This window comes from Cygnus olor, chromosome 22 (assembly GCF_009769625.2).
Source record: "Cygnus olor isolate bCygOlo1 chromosome 22, bCygOlo1.pri.v2, whole genome shotgun sequence".
Taxonomy (NCBI): Eukaryota; Metazoa; Chordata; class Aves; order Anseriformes; family Anatidae; genus Cygnus; species Cygnus olor.
This window is the reverse complement of record NC_049190.1, coordinates 2358800-2379453: the sequence shown is the minus strand read 5'-3', so window position 1 is coordinate 2379453 and position 20654 is coordinate 2358800. Positions and strand designations below refer to the sequence as shown.

The following is a 20654-nucleotide window of genomic DNA, read 5'->3' as shown; positions in this document are numbered from 1 at the left end:
AGCATCTCCCGTACAGGCTTGTAATTTGTGATGCCACGTAGTAAAGAGCGTCACTGTATATGTTTGAGAAGAAAGGCTGTGAATGAGGGCTGAGGAGCAGTGCTGACAAATCTGGGGTCATAATTAACTTGTTTTTGGTGAGGTCTTTCTGACGTGTTTTGTTCACGAGACACGGTCAGATCAATGTTTGTGTCTCAGAAGTAAGGCCTTATTACAACAATCTCCACAGGAACTTGCAGCTAACTCCTGTGGCAAAGTCATTTGTCAGTGAAGCGAAGTAGGAGTTTGGATAAAAACATAGATTCAACTCAATGTACTGAGCCGAATGTATTCAAGGCAAAATCCCATGTGCTACTGGGTATGGGCTTGCTTTAGCTGAATGCAACTGTAAAAGTTAGCCTGTGGGAAGCTGGAAGTACGTGCAATTTTCAAGGCTTTTGGAAAGAATGGGAAGGGAATTCAGATGTATCAAACAAGCACAGTAGTTGCATAAAGGACTATTTTCTGTAAGATGTTTGATGTCACTATGAGGCTTGCAAAACTGAAAATACAAATACAAGACTCCCTCGCTGAAACAAAAAGGCACAGTCCATTCCTGTGCTCCCCAGTTGCTTCAGGCTATAGACAGGCAACACAGTGTTGTTTTGCTCTTCTGCTTTTTAAAGAGGTTTGTCCTTACCTGAACACACTGGGGCTAAATGAATGCGTGGGGTTTAGAGCACAAGTTCTCCAGACTTTGAGGCCAAGTCAGTGGCCATGAGATACTGATAGCAGTATGGTCTCTGGATTATTATTTTTTTGTAAGTACAAACCTAGTCTGAGTTTCTAATGTGAATTGAGTCCAGCTGTTAATACCGAAGTCAGGAATATGCTTGGAGGCTTGCATTCAGAGCTGCATAGATTCTTGGTAGAAATCTTTGCGTGCTCATAGCTGTGTGTGTAGAAAGCTTTGTGAGGTTAGGCCATTAACATTTCTGTTCTGTCTGTTCTGATGTCTCAGCTGTTTCATACGTCTTTAATATATTCCGAAGGCAAATATGTTCAGCTTTGAGTAAAGCAGCTCATTTTGCTTTGTCTGCACTTATTCTGTTTTCAATTACTCCAGCAATGGAGCTGTTTCTTAACTGGTGTTTTTATTTGAGTGTATCCCATTGGACTGAGAGAGGAGTGGGAGTGTCACGCAGAACCATGTCAAACACTGGGAAGCTGGACATCTGCATTGAAGAAAAAACAGTTAGGATGTTCTGATGTATTTGGGGCCACTTGGATTCAGTTCTATACTCTGTCTGATCTTAGCCACCCAGTGTCTCGGTCCCATATGGAAAATGAAAATAACAGCATTTCACAGACTTCCAGGAATGCTTGGAATTGGAAAATTGAGTGACTCCAAACTGATTTGGAGACTACAGTAATAAGGCCTTGTAATTGCCAGAATTTTAGTTTTCTTGTCCAGCAGATCTGTGGAGCAATTTTGAAGCGTGTCTGGACTAAGTCATTATGTATTAAAAAACTTTGGATTAAAGACATGGTTTGGTTGAACAGTTCTTGTACCTGACCCTGTGTGTAGCAAGTAATGTTTTTATTCTGTTGGATCATGTTCAACCTTTTCACAAGCCAAATAAAAATAGTAAATTCCCATTTGCCTATCTAGATTTATTTTTTTTAAATAAATCTGCTATTCAGTATTGGTTGCAATTATCAACTTTTCAACAAAACTTTTGTCTATAGATATCAAACATACAACTTCTGAACACATATATACTGCAGTAAGAACTATTAGTCACTGAAGTTTATCCTTAGTGTTATGATTTAAACAGCCAAGGGAAATTTTCGAGCTTTATAGCCCTGTTAAATCTTTAGTTCAGATTTACTGACTGGGGTCTTAAGCAATCATGAAGACTGTCATGTAACTCTTGGTCATTTCTCAACCAAACACGCTTATTTAAGAGCCTGCAATAGTGGGCAAGGACAGATTTCCATTAATCTTTTTTTTTTTTTTTTATGGTTGAATGTTTTAAGACTATTTCCCTTGTCTGGGATACCTTGTGTACACAGTGACGGACAGTAAATATGATGTGGTGAGGTGCCAGGCTTCTACTGGGTGAGTTCTGTCTGGGGGCATAAAGGATGCAATACAGAGCTAAAAGAAAGGAGCAGGTTGAGGCAGTCTTGATGCTATGAAATGGCTACTGATGCCAAAACTATTCAGAATACATAGCTCAGATCATAAAACATTGTAGCTGCTTTGTCTTGCTTTACATCAAGAAATTCCAAGGACTTCCTAAACTCTAGGTTTTGGATCAGTCTCTTTTTTGTTTGTTTTCTTTCATTAGAGACCAGGTAATGGAGGGAGAATGACCAAGCAAATAAAGCATGCCAAGCAGGACCACAAATGTTACTCACCTATTGCTCTGCAGGTGAATATTCCCAACTTTGAGAGCGCGGTTTTGCTTACAAACAACTCCCTGAAGCATCTGAAATGATTTTAGCTCTTGATAGAGTTCACTCAAAGTTTGTTCTTCGTTGCATGGAAATAAATAAATAGGAAAATGAAGCAAAACTGATTTGCATAGGCCACCAGGAAGCGAAGATGTGCCAAAAGCTTTGGCAGAAAGTGTTTTGCAGGACTGAAACAACAGCAGAACTGAGTGCAGGACGTGGCTGTGAGCATGCTCTGCCAATATAAATACTCAGGAAGACATTTTTGGGGCTGTGTGCTATTGCTGTGTATTGCAAGCGTGGAAATATTTCGGTCATTTGCCACAACTGCTTCTCCCACTTCCTGAATGTTATAGGCAAGGGTTTTGTGCACAACACTTTTTCTGCGTACCTGCAGTGTAACAGTGTGTGTGCCAATCTGAAGCTGCTCCTTCAGCAGGCAGCAGAACAGCATCAAGCCTTGAAACAAAGAAGTAATTCTTCAAAAAGAAAGTCTTCTGAATGTTTTGAAAATGATACCCGCTTAACCATGCCTCCTGAGCACCAAAATCCTGGTGAAGGGAGTTGCCGGGTGCTACCAGTCTTCAGGTTTTCTAAAGCAGTAACCAGCGTTTTTTATTAAGCAATTGAGTGTGTATCCACTTCTAGTCCAGCAGCCTTGGTGTTTTGTCTCTCCCCACCCCTCCCCCCTTTTGGCAGGCTCTAAGCATCTTTTAGGCATTGAAAAACAGGAAATGAGAGAAAAAAGCTCAAGCCAGATGTTGGAGCTTAGGTGTGTAAACATGTAAAGCCTTATTTTGGCAACTAAGTGTGTGCCCTAGTCTTTGAGCTGCTGACTTATCGAAGTCAGGCAAACTCAGCTGCATGTGCTCAGTGTCTCTGAAGTCAGGCCAGCTACTTCACTGCAGAGATAGATTAAGTAGGTATTAAGTCATGTACAAGTGACCCAAATTAGTGTTTTATTAGTAATGGGGCTGAGTAAGGCTATTTATGTCCTTTCCTTGCTTTGTGCATGCAGTTTGCATTTCAGAGGGTTTTTATTGTTTAAATTGTGTTGGGCTGGAAGTTAATGTCCATGGTGTCCTACCACAGTCACTACTCGTCTACCCTCAGGGATCTTGTCTGATTTTGAGATTAGAAAGGTAAGCAGAAGTACAAGTGTTTTCCCTCCTATCTGAATTCATTGTAAACAAAACAAAACAAAACAATCTGTCTTCTGTGCAGAACAGCTTATTGTGATAGGAAACGAAATTTAAATTATTTTTGAAATGAGAGTAATTGAAATTCTTTGAAATACCCATGTCCCGTTGCTGTTTCTCTGGGGATATTGTTTTTTACACAACTGTGGCCAGATTGTACCACAAAACAGATCTTGTGGAAAGAGATGGCTAGGGAGTGAAAGATATGCAAAACTTAACATTCCTCCAAAAATCAGCTCTTGCCAGTGCCTCTAAAATTTGAATAATTGAGGTAACTGTAATATTTGCCTCTTTTTGAACTGCATTCGTAGTAACTTCTTGAGAAATTGTGCTTTCGTACTTGGAAACTGAATAGCTTTTGAGTTATCGTAGGGAGAAATTTCCTCTCTGCTTTACATGGTGCCATAAACTTTTCTGGCCAGCTTTACTTTTCCCATCTGGAACAATTTTGCCCTAATCTGTTACGAAGCAGCTTGTAATAAACTGCAGTTCCTTGAATGCAACTGTTATTATTGTCAGTGGCTTAATCTCCTACACAACCCGGTATTGGTACCAAGGAAAATTGACACCAAAATTAAAATACAAAACAAGAAAGCTTTAAAGATCAGCTGCTGGGTACTCCAGCACTTGTAACTTACCAGAGAAGTCTGTCTCCCTGGTTTCTCTTCTTTTAAAATCTTCAACATGCACATGGCATTCTCGCAGCAGTTTGTTTGCCTGGAACATGTCTTACTGATGGCGAAGCGTTCTTATGCTTATTTTAAGCACCAAGAAATGGCTTTTCCACTGAGTCACTGTGGAGGTTATTCAGCATTCTAACGCACTGGAGTTTCATTGCTGATGAACAATGTCTTGTACCAGTTTGGCCCTAGAGAGAAAATGGAATACTTTAGCACCCCTTAGCATTGTGTCTTATCCCCATTCTACAGATCGGAAAGGTGGCCCAAGGTTACAGACTCTGACAGAAGTGATGCCACCCAGTGACTGAACTGGAATTAGGTGAAAGTAAGAATGCACGTATCTAATCCACCACTTCAGGTATCGATGGCAGCGCTGGTTCTTAACCTGGCTTTGTTTCCGTATACCACAGGCCACTCTAACCTCTGTTAGGCACGTAACTTTGTGCACAAAGGAAAACAAGAAATTAAAAGCATCTGCCTGTAGAAATACAGATAGGTGGCATCATTTCTGTGCTTGCCAGAGGTGGGTCTGAAAGAATGTGAATTGCGTTTACACATTTAATCCTGATAAAAGGAAAATCTCCCATGAAACAGCCTTAGCAGGATATACAAGGAAACTGCTTCTCTGTTTAAACCTATTCTATTAAACTCTCATTCTCACTGCTGAAATCCACTCCTAAAATCACACTAAGGATAAACCAGCTAAGAAAATTTAAAGTTACCTTTAAAGGATAGTGTTGGGTTATGTGCCTAATCCCCACTGGAGATTTATCTCAAGTCTTTATTGTGTTTTTTTTTTCCCTTGTACTATAAAATCTTACTGGGCAGAGAAGTGTGCGTTCCTTTGCTTAGCTGTCTGCAGTGCTTTTGTTCTAATGAGCTACCTGGGTCAGGAAAAGGTAATTTTCTGATCTTTGACATCTCTGTTTAGTAGAGCACCATAGCTGCAGTGTTATGTGGCAGAAGCAGCGGCCACTAGAGGGCAAGTGTGCTCCACAGTTGGTGTCATTGGGCTGTTGAAAATTGCCTGGACGTGCTCTTCGTATTTTGTCCCAGAAAAAAAATATTTTGTTCTGATGAGCACTTGAATTACCTTCTTTGAAGCACAGCAAAAGCCATCAGTGGCTCTCTACAAAGAGTGGTTTTGTGACTGCTGTTCCTCCAGCAGCAGCATGAAGAAATGCTTTTGCAACCTGAATTTTCGGGCCAGAAATGACATTATGCTGTGCAGCACGAGAAAGTTTCTGCAAACAAAGTTTTCTATTGCAAATGAAAAATAATTTATAATTGATACTGGACCAATGTTGTGAAGTTTTACATGGATAAAAGCGGGCAGCAATAAAGTTAATTTTTGACTACTAAAATTTTGTATAGATATGTATGTGACTGAGAACAAGTACCAGGCAATGTTTTGTTCTTCTGTCAGCCCCTTTTCTCCTGGTACAGAGCAGCACAATGTAGGGATTTAGAAGAAAAAGCTACTTTTAACATCGTGAGCTTGCCTCGTGCCAGAATGATTGATTGGTTGGTGTTTGGGATTTCTGGAACCGACACGAGGCGTTGTCAGGTAGGTGAGCAGGAGGGAAGTTTCACAAGCAGCAGCTCGGGATTGCATCATGCTCCGTGCACGCAGGATTACGGGGAGCTTGCTCACGTACCCATCCATCACCGTGAAGGGTGGATGGCTGACTAACCCCACTTAGTCACCGCCAGGGCTTATTTGGGGGATGAGCGGGGCGGTAACAACACGGTGACTGCACACAGCAGCAGGGCTCTGGTGAAGCACACTGCAGGAGGGCCCCCAAGCGACGCCAAATTCCCCCATTCCCCCATTCCCCCCCCATTCCCCACCCGCCGCCATTTTGACCACGGTTGCCACGGCGACGCCGCGCCCGGGCTGACGCGGGCCGTGACGAGAGGGGCAGGGCCAGGCCGGGGGGGGGGCGGGCCCGGGGGGGGGGGGGCGGGGCCGCGGGGCCGCAGCCGGAGCCGGGCCGGAGCCGCCGCCGCCGCCCCCAGCATGGTGATGGCCGAGCCCCGGCGGCCGCCCCCTGCGCTGCTGCCGCTGCCCCGCGGGGCCGGGGCCGGGGCCGTCCGAGTGGGCTTCTACGACATCGAGGGCACGCTGGGCAAGGGCAACTTCGCCGTGGTCAAGCTGGCGAGGCACCGCATCACGCGCAGCGAGGTGAGCGGAGACCCCCGGGTGTTCCCCGCTGTCCCCCCGGTGTCCCGCTCGGTCCCCCCCCCCCCGGTGCTCACGGTCCCTCCCGCTCCCCTCACGGTGTCCCCTCGGGGACGGGTCCCCGCCGTATCCCCCGCGGCCTGCAGCCCCGCGGCCTGGGGAGGGGGCTCCGGGCGCCCCCCCCCTCGGCTCCGGGGCTCGGTTCCCCCCCGGCTCGGTGCCCCCCGGGGGCTCGGTCCCCTCTGGTCCCGTTGTGCGACCCCCGGAGCTCGGGGGGGGGGGACGCGGGGCAGCGGCTGGGGTCGCCCCCCGGCCCCGGTGCTTTGCCGGGAAGGGCTGCCCGCAGTGCCCTGCACCGGGGGGAAGGGGTTGGTGAGCAAACAGAACCCCAAAATCCAATTTTTTGAGGTCAGTAATCTGAAAACACCCGAAACGATCCGGTTACGGGGCGCTTAGGTGGTAAGCTCGCGCCTTGCAGCAATAAAAAACGCCCCTAGTTTGGACTTCTAACAAAAACAAACACATTGTTCTCACCGTGCCGCGCCAGGCGAGCGTCGCATCCCAAATACTCAATTTCTTGTTTCTCCGCTTGCCCAACAAAGCGGTAATCGCCCTTAAATCCTTCCTCGCCGTCGCCGGGGAGCTGAGCAAAGACCTCGCGGCGTTGGGGCGCTCCGCTCCGAGTTGGCTGCCACATGCCAAACTTCGAAGTGCTTCGCTTGCAGGCTGTAGGTGGTTGTTTACCCTGCAGCTCCCGTTTCCCTGGCAGACTGTGCAATGGGCATGAAAACTTTAATCTCAAGTCTTAATTGTCATTTTAGAACGTGTATTTGTTGGCCATTAACAGCTCCCCGGTCCAGTGTGACTTCCCCACCTGCACCGTAAGAAACCACTAAATTCCCGTGCATCCCAATCAGTGCGAGCTTGACTTTTGTCATGCAGCTTTCCTTTATCTGGGGAGCCAAGGCTCTGGTCTGCAGCTTTTTCTGCACCATTTTCACAGCAGATTCCCCCGTGTTAGGGGTCTGCATCCAGGTCTTCCATTTCTCAGTACAGCTACGTTGACTTTCTGCAGCCGGAGGTGCAAGCACGTTGCCTGGAACTTAGCCGAGGTAGTTGCTGGAAGTATTCACACGGTCTTTGAGGAAGAGGAACCCTATCAAGATCGCTTCTGGTGATGTCAGGGGAAACTAATTCTAGCCAAGAACTACTTCAAATAAGTGCTTCAAGGTTGGGCCAACTTCACTTAATTTAGTGTTAGCTGACTGCACGCGTAGGAAAGTACAAGTCCTGCTTATGCTGTTTTTGGTGGAAGACTGTTCTTATTCCAGGCTTGTTCTGAACTGTAGTTTACGTTTCTTGAGTTGCGAACTTTTCAGTTCATCTGTGTGCAGAATAGGACAGCTTCTGTTCAAGTTCCAGTGGAATAATATGCAGCTGCTAGGTTCTGGCACAAACTCACCATCAGGTCTGTACTGCAGGAAGATCTGCAGTGTGCTGCTCTTGAGACCTGCTCAGAAAGTCCTTAAAAGAAGCTCTTCCACTCTCTGAGATCCTCTTGAATCTTCCTGTTTGAACTGTCCGAATCCCAAACCTGTTGTTTGGCCTTTTTACCGTAGGTACTTGGAAACCACGTTTTAGATGGCTTTGACACATGAAAATATTTGCTTGTTTTTTTTACATTCTGACTAGTCAGCAACTGTCAGATTAAAAGAAAAGATGGCATCTTACTATCATGAAAGGTCATAATTTAGGGAGTATGTAAAGAATCCATCCTTCTTATGGAAAATATACTTATCAGAATATGGAATTGTAACTTGAACTGAAAAAGGTAAATATAGTAGCCATAAATTGTTAGCGAAACATAGGTCAAAATAAAAAGAAACCAGGCCTGAAGCAAGAGATACCATCTCCTACCCTGTCTTGTGTGAATAAAAACCCAGAAACTGCAGGTTGAACCCTACATTAATGCAACAATGAAATTGCAAGATTAAATAGTCAAACAGAAAGAAGTGCGAAAGTTGACGAAAGTGGGGGGGATTCAGTACGTGTTCGTAGTGACCCTCCTTAATGACAGACCATGCCGGGTGCCTCGGAGGGGACTGCGTGGCTGAATGTGACCTTTGCTTTGCTGCCTGTTTGTGTTTGTTGCCATTTAAGTTAATGACACGTGTTTTCCTGCCATGCTTATTTATCACGTTGCCAAGAAATCCTGTGATCTCAGAGTAACTTTTGTTAATGAAACATGCACGAATAAGCTTTTTTTTTTTTTTTCCTTGGAAGGAGGAGAGACTAAGAAAAGGCAACAAAAGTGATTGGAAACATGAAGTTGAGGAGGGTGTATGTTTGCTTCTAGTGAAATACGATGAGGTGTGAAATATGAATGGTAGCAAGAAGCTTTTGCTTGCTGTTGAGAATGGGTGAAGGCAGCAAAAAAGCAATGCACTTTAAGGATGATGGCAAGTCTTTGCGAATGATCTGTGTGGAAGAATCACGTCCCTCCCACCCCAGAGCTCTGCACCTAACATCCCCTGGGGTTTGTCACCCCCAGGAGAGTGCTGGCCGCTGCTCCTCAAATGAAGATTAAACCCTTCCGACTGATAGTTCCTCACGGGGCACAGTGATGCTTTCAGCTCTCTGTTACATTATGGGTGATTCATACTTGTCTCTGAGAAGTCCCAGCTCCTGGTAGGAGATGGGAGGCTGGTTTACGTGCGAGTGCCTGCGCTGAGGAATGCCTAAAAGTGAGTGATGAAGTAGGGGGAGCAGCACCCTGCGCTGTGCAGCCAGCGGTTTGGCTTAGTGGAGTAATTCAGTGAGAAAATTAAACTATTGCCAAAAAAGACTCCGGGTGCAGATCTGTTTGCAGCCGTGGGCTCTCTGGATGTGTCGCAAGGGGCACAGGAGGAACGTGCTTGTGCAGGCAGAGCAGAGCAGCTCCGCAGGTACACGGGGCTGCAGCCTCCAGCAGGTAACATTTCACGCGTCCCTGGTAGCCAAACCCTTCGCTGTTGCAAACTGGAGTTGCTCCAGATTGCAGAAGGACGCTTGCTAGTTCCAGTGCCTCTTATTTACTTCTCTGATGCATTGGGTTAGCAGCTCAGGTCTGAATTTCTCTAACCTGGGTGAACCTTAAAGCTTACACTGATGTGGACAAACTTCCTCTTGTGTGTTAACTTGTCAGGCCACGTTGGGGGGATGTTCTTGGAAAGACTGATTAGAGAATTAAACGGATGATGCAAAACCAATGGAAATTGAAACCTGGAGCAGCTGAAGGATAGAGCAACTTTCTTCTAACAAGCTTTGCTGCTTGACAGTTTCAGTTCCCAGATGCCAGATGAGGCTTGAGCAAACTCCAGTTCTCGAGCTCTCTAGCAAAAGAGGGAAGGAAGCGTGTGCTATTCCTAATATTTTTTTTTCTAACCCAAAAATAAATAATATTCAAACATATCTTTGCAGCGTTTGTAAGTTCTTAAGCAGCAAAAATGGGCAAGGGGGGAAGAGAAGGGAAGGAACAGGCTAACAGAATTTGTGCTTTTCTCTTTTTCTTTAGTGACCTTGAAGTTGTCTTGGAGTACATATTCATATGTCATGTTTGGTTGTATTTTTTTGTTTTCTTTTTAGGAGATGTGATAACCTTTATTTAAAAAATAAAAATAAACACTAGAATCACAGAATCTGTGTAACTGTCCTTAATGTGGCATGCGCGAAGTCGGTTTCTTCGTGTTGAGGTAATGATTGAGCATGGTAGAGAAATGAGAATTCATTGCCGCGTGCAGTCAGTCTCTGCACGGCTTTCAGAAGATCAAAGTGATGCCGCAGCATCTCTGTAAGACGCTAGCAGTTGTTAGCAAGCTGTATACTCAGGAAGAAAACACACTTTTCATTTAGGAAACTCTTCCCCATCCTGAAGCAGCTTCTCCACCTCTAAGAATTACTTCCCCTTTTCCTGTCATCGTGACACAGCTGAGATTACGGACAAAAACGAGCCGCTGCTGCTGAATGCACTGTTCCTTCCCGTGGCGTTGTGAAGAAGTGGCTGGATTTTAAGTATTTCCAAGTGCTTTTTCTCTAAACCTCCTAGGGACCTGACAAGATGCGTGAGAGCTGAAGATTGAGAATAGGCTGAGATATCTCATCTGCATTTGACTGCAGAAGCAGCGGTGCCAGCTGCTCCTGTGCTTCTTTTCACATAGAAGCCTGCCACTGTGTGCATGTACGTAATATGCACATTGAGAGCTGTACTAGGATTGCAAATACCTTTTTTTTTTTCTTCAAGTAGCCACACGCCTTTACTCTGCGTTCAAAAAAACAACTGCTTAATAGTACCAAATAATTCCACATTATAAGGCAAAATGCGGTTTGCTCTAATGTATTTTTTGTTTTAATTAAAACCCTATTTAAAGTGCAAATATGGCTTACTCTTCATTATTTTGCCTGACTTCCTCTTGCATCTCAAATAACATATTCCTGATTAGTGGAGAACTGTGCTTAGGATTATTTCAGATGCTTGAGATTGAGCTAAAGTGGATACACAACACATCCATGCCTTTATGTATATCCTAGAGAGAGACGTCCAGTGGAAGTATTTAATCTTTAAAAGTGAAGAAGGAGAAATGAGTTTTGTCTAGTTTTTTTTTCTGGGGCAATAGATACTTTTGTAATCTGGGCCAGCAAAGTTAAAAGCTGCTTGGAACTCCTTGCGGATGTTAGGAGCTGGGAGCTGCAGCACTCCGAGTTGTGCGTGGTATCTGGAGAAAGCTGGCAACAGACGTCGGGAGACCGGCTTGGAAGTGGTAACAGGCTGTATTTGAAATATTTATACTTTCAGTAAAAGGAATACTTAAAATTTAAGAGCAAACTGTGGAAGTGCCAAACTATACTGGAAGAAACGCCAAGAGTCTGTGTACTTGCAAAGCTAGATCGCTTCAATAGGATGAGGTGGTGGGAGTCGAGCTTCATTGGAAAAAGTGGCAACAGCAAGCTGTGAGCTGCAGAGACCCCCCAGCCTCCTCTGTTCAGCAAGAGCCACAGAGGGCAGGCTGCTGTTACTTCCTTCAAATTGTCCAAAAAACTCTTTAATTTATTACTTTGCAGTGTCACTGTTTTTTTTTTTTCGTTTTTTTTTTCCTCTTCCACGCTAGACCAAGCCCCTTTTATTTGAAGTCCTGTGTAGGTTTTTTATTACGTTCTCCACACTGCATGCATTCCTATGTGCAAGAAGAGTAAATAAGAGAAAGTTACTCAAAGTTACTCTTTTTTTTTTTTTTTTTTTTTGCTTGCTTTTTAAGAGAGTTTCAGAAATGAAAATGCTCAGTGAGACGAAGGAGAAATTAAATGGACCGGAGCAGGGGCAGTCCAGAAGTTAAGTGCTGTGGGTTTTAGGCGAGGTTTCTGCACTGTGCTGTCTGTGTGAAGACTCAGAGAAACAGAATATCCAAGCTGGAAGGGACCACAAGGATCATCGAGTCCAACTCCAGGAGGTGAAGAAAGAAGCTGCTGTGAATGCCTCAATTTAGCGAGACTGACGCTGTGTAAATCACTAATTAGGGTGCCAGTAAAGTTTAAATACCGAACAAGGCAGCAGGATTTTATTGCATTACAGTAGGCTGATGAAGAAGGTATTTGGACCGTCCAGAACACCAGATCTACCCAGGATGGGAGAGAGCTTGTTGCTCGACTGAAAGATGCATTACTGGTTTGTGATGGGAATGCGAGATTGCCCCAGATTAATCTTTTAATTGGCTTGTAAATAAGAAAGAGTGGTTTCCATTTCTTTTAATTTTGGAGGTCACCCAAATAACAGGTGTAAAGCAGGGCAGATGTGGAGAAGGAATAAGAAACCGTCTTGTGTCTCTGGTTGTTTCCAGAGAGGCAGCAGAAAATAAATTAGAGGAAGTGGGGAAATGGGACACGTGGTTTGTTTTTTAATAAATATTTCCTAATGTATGTTTAAGAACTTGGTCTGACTTCAGTGGTTTGCTTTGATTTCTTTGATATTTTGCAACTTTCTAGCAAAGGGATTTCTTTGGGCTAATAAATTCTGCCTGGAAAAAAACAGTCAGTTTATTAGGTGTGATCTTACATTAGGCTAGGGAGATTTAAAGGGGGGGGTGTGGTGGGTTTTCTGTAAGCTGTAGGAACGATGGTTTGCATCCTCTGCCGCCACACGGCATGAAGTCAGGCCAAAAAAGGAAGCAGTTTGCTGCTCTGCCTGGGCCAGCGAAGGGACCTGCAGGGAGAGGAGCTGCGGGGGAGCAGGCTCAGCACGAGCCTGGAGCCGTGTGTTGGGACAGCCCCGTCCGATGCACGCTGCTCTGCTTCCTCTCCTGTCCTGTTTCTTTGCGAGGGTGAAGCCAGGCCTTATCCAGCTTCATGCATTCACTGAGCATCAGACAGCAAAAAGGTTGTGTAGCTGGAAGGAAGAGGAGTAGGACGGGAGGGTATCAGGTCAGAACAGAAGCAGGTTATCTGTGTTTACTTGCATGCTTTAAGGGTGTTGTCTTCTGAGTGAAACGACAAACTTTTACCAGGAGATGCAAAATCTCTTAGGACCTGTTGTGGGCATTATGGTTCCTGTGCACTTCTCAGCGTGCAGCGTAACGGCGTGTGCGAGCAGGCAGGGGAGGTGCTGCAAATACAGGTAGCTAGCAGGAGCACGTTTTGAAGGAAGACAAAGGCGTTTCCGAGACATCTTGTGAAGGGAAAGCGTGTTTTGACAAGATCAGGCATCAGGATCCTCTAAGTTGGCGCATGTCATGTGGGGATGGAAGACGAGAGCTGGGGAGGAGGAGGTCAGCAGGCAGCGCTTGAAAAGCACTTTCAGTGCTTTCTTCCCAAGTGTCCACTGCTAAGCTTTGAAAAATAAAGGCCCTGGAACAGTTCAATGTTTAATGGTGAGGGATATGGAACTTTAGGTTTCTTTGCTTTATCTTTAATGCATCATTAAAAAGCATATTGTTTTTGATGAATCTAGTTCACTGAGTGGTAGTGAATTCTGCATTAATCAAACATTGTTTAAAAACAAATCCATTAAAAATATGTGATTTGAAAAACAGAACCTTGTTCTGCGTCATCTAAGTAGGAGTGCATCCTGCATCTTAAAACCAAACACTCTTCACTGACTACAAGGCTAGATCAGTTTACTTGTTCATAGCAGAATCTTATTTTTCTGGTGTTTCGGGAAGACAAGCAGACCTCTGAAGAGGCTGTCAAGGAAAAGCATACTGAAATGAAGTCAGTAAAGAGTTAATTCTGAATTCAGGTGGGTCCATAATCAGCCTTGCTGGAGATAATGAGGTTCACCTCCTGTGGATTTTGTCTCCTGCATAACAGCTGTCTCCTATAGTTCAATACCTTGTGAAATGCAGTTATAATTGGAAGCATTTGTGTGATTTACATTGTTTGCTCCTGCTTCAGCATTAATAATGTGATATTCAGGGTGAATAAACACCATTTCATATTTAATACTTCTTAGTATTATAGTCCTTTGTGTGATTTTTAGCAGCTATATTTTTGCTGCTTCTTGGTTTAAAAAAATGTTTTGTTTCTTACTCTTTCCTGTTTAAAATGTTTGGTCTCCTAAGCAAGTGTCACTCTCTGTAATTCACCTTGCAGATATTGACTAAAAATAGTCAGTAGGACCCTGATCTCTTTTTGTAAACTACCTGAGACCTGTTTGTGAGGTTTGACTGACAGACGTATCCATAGAGGTTTTTCCCTGAATGGATGAATTGCGGTTGTCCCTCCATAATAGCATATTAACTGAAATTAAAACAAGCATATAACAGTTGAAACTACCTGGATCCACTATGTTTTGATTCTTTGTGTTGAGCCAACAGTTTCTCTTTTTCAAATACCACTTTTGTATTTGTGGAATTCAAATTGACTACCTTGACCCTAGAGATGGATATCATTAGACTTCCTAAAAAGTTTTTTGTCTTTTAAAACATTTCTGTGTGTCCTCAGTTGTTCCCACCTGCTGCTGATAAATTTTGGGGAGAGTTTTAATCTTACTTTTGCTATTTGGCTGCAGGTGGCAATAAAAATCATTGACAAATCTCAGCTGGATGCTGTGAATCTGGAAAAGATCTACCGAGAAGTGCAGATAATGAAGATGCTCGATCACCCACACATTATAAAGCTCTACCAGGTACGGTTAGCAGCGTCCTTTCCCTTTTCCTCCTCTCTGCTCCTGTTTGAAGAGTTCGCACTGTTGTCTTCTTGTAGATAGCAGTCTGAGACAAGCTCAGCTTTTCTGGAATTGATTTGCATTGGATGCATGTTTAACGTTTTTGAAAGCACATCAGTTGTGGTCTTGTTCATTCTACTGCAGCAATTAGGCTGCCCGTGTTAGATACCGAAAAGTATGTGACATCTGCATGAAATACACAGAAAGTTGCAAATGTGATGTTAGTGAGAGAGCTGAGTTTGAAATACCTGGCGATGAAGCTTTGATGCATTTAAGTAGAAAAGGTACAATGTAAGCTAGAGCAGGGTGGGAATACTCAACGTGATGTCTACAACAAGCACGACCTAGAAGGATCTCTGTGGAGGACGTCATGGTTTTCTTTGGTCGAGCCTTGGCTGAGAGAGCAAACTGAGGAGTACTTGCAGCTTTTCTTATCTTTGGATAAGACATGAGGATGTGTCAGTCCAGACTCTGCAAATGTGTTTGTGGTGTAAATGCACGTACCAAGCAAGAGCTACCCAAAGACTTAATCTTGAAGTGCATTTCCTAGAAGACAGATAACTAGTTCTTCAGTAGGTTTGTTTCTGTTGTGCGAACGCTCCCCTTGAAATTGCTGAGGTAGCTTGAAGAAACAAATCGAAAAATTGTGATAATTGTATGTGCAAGACAGACTTTAACCTCTTTACCAGGAGAAAACTATGAAAATAAGTACTCTTGTGGCTTTGTTTGCTTTTTGCTCTTCCTACAAGTTGTTTAATGTACAATTTCTCTAACAACAGGTGATGGAGACCAAAAGCATGCTGTACCTTGTGACAGAATTTGCCAAAAACGGAGAAATTTTTGGTAAGCAAGAGAATGTTTCAATTGTTAAGTTCAGCCCTTTAACATCTGCAATTTGTCAATTGTATTTATTTTGCCCAAGAATTCTTTTTATTCTAGCATGTAATTTTCCTTTCTCTGTCTAGAAAAACACGTGACAACTGGCACTGCTGCTCTTTTTAGAACTAAAAACTTTAGGAAAAAACATTACAGTTCGAGTTTCCAACATAAATTTTTGCTCTAAAGGGACTTAGCTGCTGTGCAGTTGGAATTAATACGCTTTTGATCTGGAACATACATTGTTGTGTCTCACCTTCAAAATGTGAGGGTGGTGGTAAAGTTGAAAAATGACAGAGGAGGTGATGAAATACGAATTTGCATGGGCAGAGATTCAGTTACAACGGCTTTTAATCAGGTTTTGTTGGGCACCTACTGAGTCAAGTGACCTGTCTTTCGTGGTGGTAGATAGAAGCATTGAAGTGCTATTTAATAGCAAGAAGTATGTTTCCAGGAGTGAAGCAAAGGCAAAGTGACTGGGGCAGTAAATTACTATAGTGAGACAGTGGGTTTTGACCTGAGAGTTTGTTGGAAATGGAAAAAAAAAATCATGGATTTTTGTTTCACAATGCAACGTAGCATGCGCACAGTGCAGTTGACTCACTTTTCCCTGTCTTTCTTAACACTGAGTTAATTTTTCATTAAGATGGAAACAAGATGGATATTTGTCATGTGAGGCAGTCAGGCTTAGCTTAATTTAACAAAATGTAGCAATATGCAAATAGATTTATCACAGCGCAGTGGGAGACCAACAACTGTGTATGATCGTCTATTGATGATCAAACTCCATCGTGCCATTACCGGCTGAGGGTTTAACACAGCAGTGAAGGGATTATACTCAGAGAGAGAGGAACTGGAGGCTGGTGACCCTTGGCCTTGTGTGAACGAGGCGGTGAGACCTGTCTGTAGAAACAGCGCTTCCAGGTACGTGTTCCTGCTTGGACAATGTAATGACAGCACAACTCATCCTGAAAACGTTGGTCCCATTCTGATAGAGCTTGTTTGGCCACATTATTTGTTAGCAATATTTGAGTGTAGGTCTAGGAAAGCTGGTAGTTGGAGAGGAAAGAGCACTGTTGAGATGCATGCTTTTCATGAACTGTTATGTGTTGTTTGTAGAGTAAACTAACAGGAATCTGAAGAGATTCCTGGAGGAACTCAGATGTCTGAAGCAGTACTAATGTTCTTGTTGATTTGGAAAAATTGTGCAGTTACTGTTACGGAAAGACAATCATGCTGATGTGTGATTCAGACTTCATGTAGCATCTTCCCGTAACTTGTGAGAGATGGAGATAATATGCAATGAAAACAGGATAAGAGATTGAAATACTGGTGTGTTGTTTGCCTTACAAATGCTGCCAGGGCCCCTCTGGAGGGCCCTGGTGATTGGAGAGCAGAAGAGGTGGAGCATGGCTGACTTTCATTTTTTGCACTGGGGGACAGGGGGTGGATTTCATGGAAACAAATCAAATGTTCAAAGTCCCTTCTTTGTTTTCTGGGTTATCTTTTTTTTTTTTTTTTTTCACCTTTAGGTCCTTATCTTTGGACTGTTTGTAATAAGCAGGATATCACGTCCAGGGCAGCTTCAACGTAACTTGGAAGTAGAGAAAATCTGGGGTAGTATTTAAAAAACAAACAAAAATAACAGAAGTAGAAAGGAGACTCAAACTACATGATGTTTTCCTTTTTCCCATCCTGATCGTTCATTGTGTGTGCTGGATTTGTCACTTCCAGACTAACAAGTTATGAGAGAGTCTCACTATTCCACCATTAGTTTTCAAACAGCAGACAGTAGGATGGTCCCCTGGAGTTCTGTACCCAACTGTCATTGAAGTTTTTAACATTTTGCTGTGTCTCTTCATGGTTTGGGGGTTTTTACTTTGTTTTCTCTCCTGAAGCAAGATGATTAGAAACCTGTGGAAACTCCTGTTACCTCAGGTAATTGGCCTCCTGGCATCATTTAACTATTGTGCTCAGGTTTGTTCTTTGACTGACCTTCGACTGCACTTGAGGGAGATTTAAAACAACAACAAAAAAACCTCTAGGTTTGTGGCAAGATTTAAGTTTTTACCTGAAAAGCCAATGAGGTGTGGGATCAGTATATCCAAGAAGACAAACTGCAGTCTGTTGGGGCAGATTTTCCTGTACGATCCCTCTGTTACCAGCGGGGAGCGGGAGGCCTCTCAGGGGTCTGGTTCAGAGCAAGGCCTTACAGAAATTCAGCTCTCCCTCCACAGGAGCCTCTCCTTCTTTTCTGATTACAGAAGGAGCTGAGAGAGAGACAGTAGACCCAATAAGTTGAAGTTGGCCTTTGTGGTCACTTCTCCGAAAAACTCAGTGGTTTAGAAAATCTGTGAGACCATATTTGGCCCTTCCGACCTTCCCCTTGCATGAGGTGCTGTAAAGAGCACAGCATGCTCTTCAGGATGGGTCTCGGTAGATTGTGTCTGGTGAATGTTCCCTTAATGCCTTGTCACACCGTCAGGATCACTGTGAGTAGCCTGGTGCTAGCCCTCACTGAGGCTTTTCAGTTCTGCTAACCCATCAGTTCTTAGTGCTGACTGGTGGTTCCTGGACAGGATTACATTTATCCCCTATACTGATATTCCTTGCTGTCTTCAAAGCTACAGTAACATTTTCTGCACTCAGCAGTTGTGAATTTTACCTTTTGCTAGCTAATGTCGTTGCAGTAAATACTGTTTTTAGTCTAGGCACTTCAAATGTGGTTACATTTTGATTTTTTTAAAAAGAACAAGTCCTTAAGTCCTTAGACTTAATAAAATATTTGAAAAAAAGGTTTCAGTTGTGCTTACTGTACTTTACAGACCTACAAAGTTTTAAACTCACTGTTTTTTTTTTTAATATCTTTACAGCCACCACCTTGTAACCTTCAACATCACTCACCTGAAGCCTCTTAAACAGCTGAGACACAGATTAACTGTTAGCTAAACTAATTACAGTCAACCTATTCTGAAGGGCTAATTCTCTAGTTTTTCATTAATGACCATTTGGTTTCTTTATATTACAAAAATCGAGACCGTGGAGGGTGAAGCTGACTATTAAGCCTAAAAATAACCCAACTGTTCAGCAAGGGGAAAATGAATATCCAAGGCTTCAGTTAGGATTTTTTTCTTCTACTGTGAAAGTAGTTCACCCCGTCTTGCCTGCTGTCTGGCATGCTCACTACAGGTGTATTTTTAAAGCAGTAAACATGACCAAAACCCAAAAGAGTTCAAGACTAACAGCTTGTTTGACTTTTGTCTGGTTTACCTTTTAACTATTTAAAGGAATTTGCTACTTTTGGCTGACACTTAAGAAAAATTCCTTTGATCTTGTCCTTCAGTTTTCTGAGGGTGACTGTACCTATGTATGTACTTTTCTGGTACCCTTTTTCCCTACTACATTCTGGAAATGTGAAGGAGAGACTAAAGCATAGGTACGAGGCAGGCATTTCAATTTCCAGCCATGGTCCTGGGAAGAACAGCTTAACTATATTTGCCTACCCACTTCTGTTATCTTACATCTCACAGCTGACTTTCCTGATTTGTTTAGGTATTCCTTACAACCTTCAGTCTGTTTGCAACTGGGCAGTAGACACTGAGGAACTTGCTGCCTTGTAGAGAAGCTGCAGGGAACAGTGGGCTAGTGCCAGGCTGTACCGTTGTGCCGCTAGTACAGAGATAGAGATAATGATTCCCCTTGTAACTAGCACTTTGCAATATTGCAGTATCCTTGCTCAGTAGATAAAGACGACAGCATCTTCCAACTACTCTAGACTATTTCAGCATAAATATCAATCCTTAAGGAGGCATTTGATATTATAAACCTCTGTACTTATGTTTTCAGCTTCTCAGAATCCCGTGCCTGTTTCAGTGAACAATAACCTTGCAGTCTCTCCAGAAACACTTCTCCATAAAGGAGACATTCAGGCATGTCTTTCCTTTGTTAGAGTATTAATAATTATGTCTGTATCCATAAGATCCTAGTCTTACCTAGCAGTTTGTCCTGGACAATTTCATCTATGTTTTTGGGCAGAGTTGGAAAGCTGGACTGGAATAGGCTTGAGCAGCTCTCGGTTTTGTCCTAGCCTTGGCACAGGATCAGCTGTCTCTAGAAAGGGGGATACCGTAACCTTGTTAGACAAGAATATACAGGATCTGATTTTTTTTTTTTTTTTTTAGTTACAACTATTCTTCGTCATGGATAATCTGGATTTCCTTACCTGAAATTCTAACCCATTATTATCACTTGTGTTAATAGGCATTCATAAGACTGGAAATGCAGTGTGTCCCCCTAATATGCAAATAGTCATTCTTTACTAAGCTTGAACTGGATGAGTGATGTCTTGACTGTCTTACACTGAACCCAAATCACCAAATAGTTGAGGTTGGAAGGGATGCGTAGGGAATGTATAGTCCAGCCCTGTGGCTCAGAGCAGGGTCAACCAGAGCAGGTTGCACAGGATCACGGATGAATACTCTACAATCTTTCTGACCAACCTGTTCTAGCATTTGACAACATGCACAGAGGAAAAGAATAAAAAAAAAATAAACACCTTTATTTTATGTTTAAATGGGATTACCTTGTTTCAGTTTGTTCCCCGTGTCCTTTCACTGGGTATTGGTAAGAAGAGTGACTCTCTTTTTCCTCCTGTCAAGTATTATACACAGCAATACGATTCCCCTGTGAGCTTGGTCTTCAGGCTGAATGCCGTCTGCTCTCTCAGCCTCCCCTCGTGTGACGAGCACTCCAGTCCTTTAACCATCCTCATTGTCCTTCACTGTGCTCTCTCCAGTGTGTCCCTGTCTCCCTAGCAGAGAGAACATACAAAGTAAAAAACATACGCAATTGTTCACCTAGCTGAAGGACAGTCATTTCAGTGAAAAGCACTGGCCAGTGCTAGACAATGTCTCTGAGTCATGTTTTGAAGTGGATACCATCTTCATGTTTCACTTACCCAGTAAACAGATGTACTTGTGGTACTGAAAAGGTTGCACAGGAAGCTGCTTTTTGAGCACAAGTCCTGCTTCTGCCTGCTGTGGATCCAGCTGAATCGAAGGTGACTTCTGGTTTCGATCTCACTGCGG

The 20654-nt window shown here is 43.3% G+C and overlaps 1 protein-coding gene and 1 long non-coding RNA gene across 3 annotated transcripts in view; one reads left to right on the top strand and one right to left on the bottom strand.

The window, feature by feature from the left end:
* Positions 1–6299: 6299 nt before the first annotated feature.
* Positions 6300–20654, top strand: part of SIK2 (salt inducible kinase 2) — a 49673-nt gene continuing 35318 nt past the window's right edge. For both annotated transcript variants that reach the window (XM_040534576.1, XM_040534575.1), the window contains exons 1-3: positions 6300–6503; positions 14536–14652; positions 15471–15534. In XM_040534576.1, the coding sequence (XP_040390510.1) occupies positions 6339–6503; positions 14536–14652; positions 15471–15534 (346 nt within the window). In that variant the 5' untranslated portion in view covers positions 6300–6338. The remainder of the gene's footprint in view (positions 6504–14535; positions 14653–15470; positions 15535–20654) is intronic.
* Positions 19550–20648, bottom strand: LOC121058699. The gene is made up of 3 exons (XR_005814304.1): positions 20525–20648; positions 20150–20377; positions 19550–19677 (listed from the first exon to the last, which is right to left on the bottom strand). It is a non-coding gene; the product is annotated as an uncharacterized LOC121058699 (long non-coding RNA).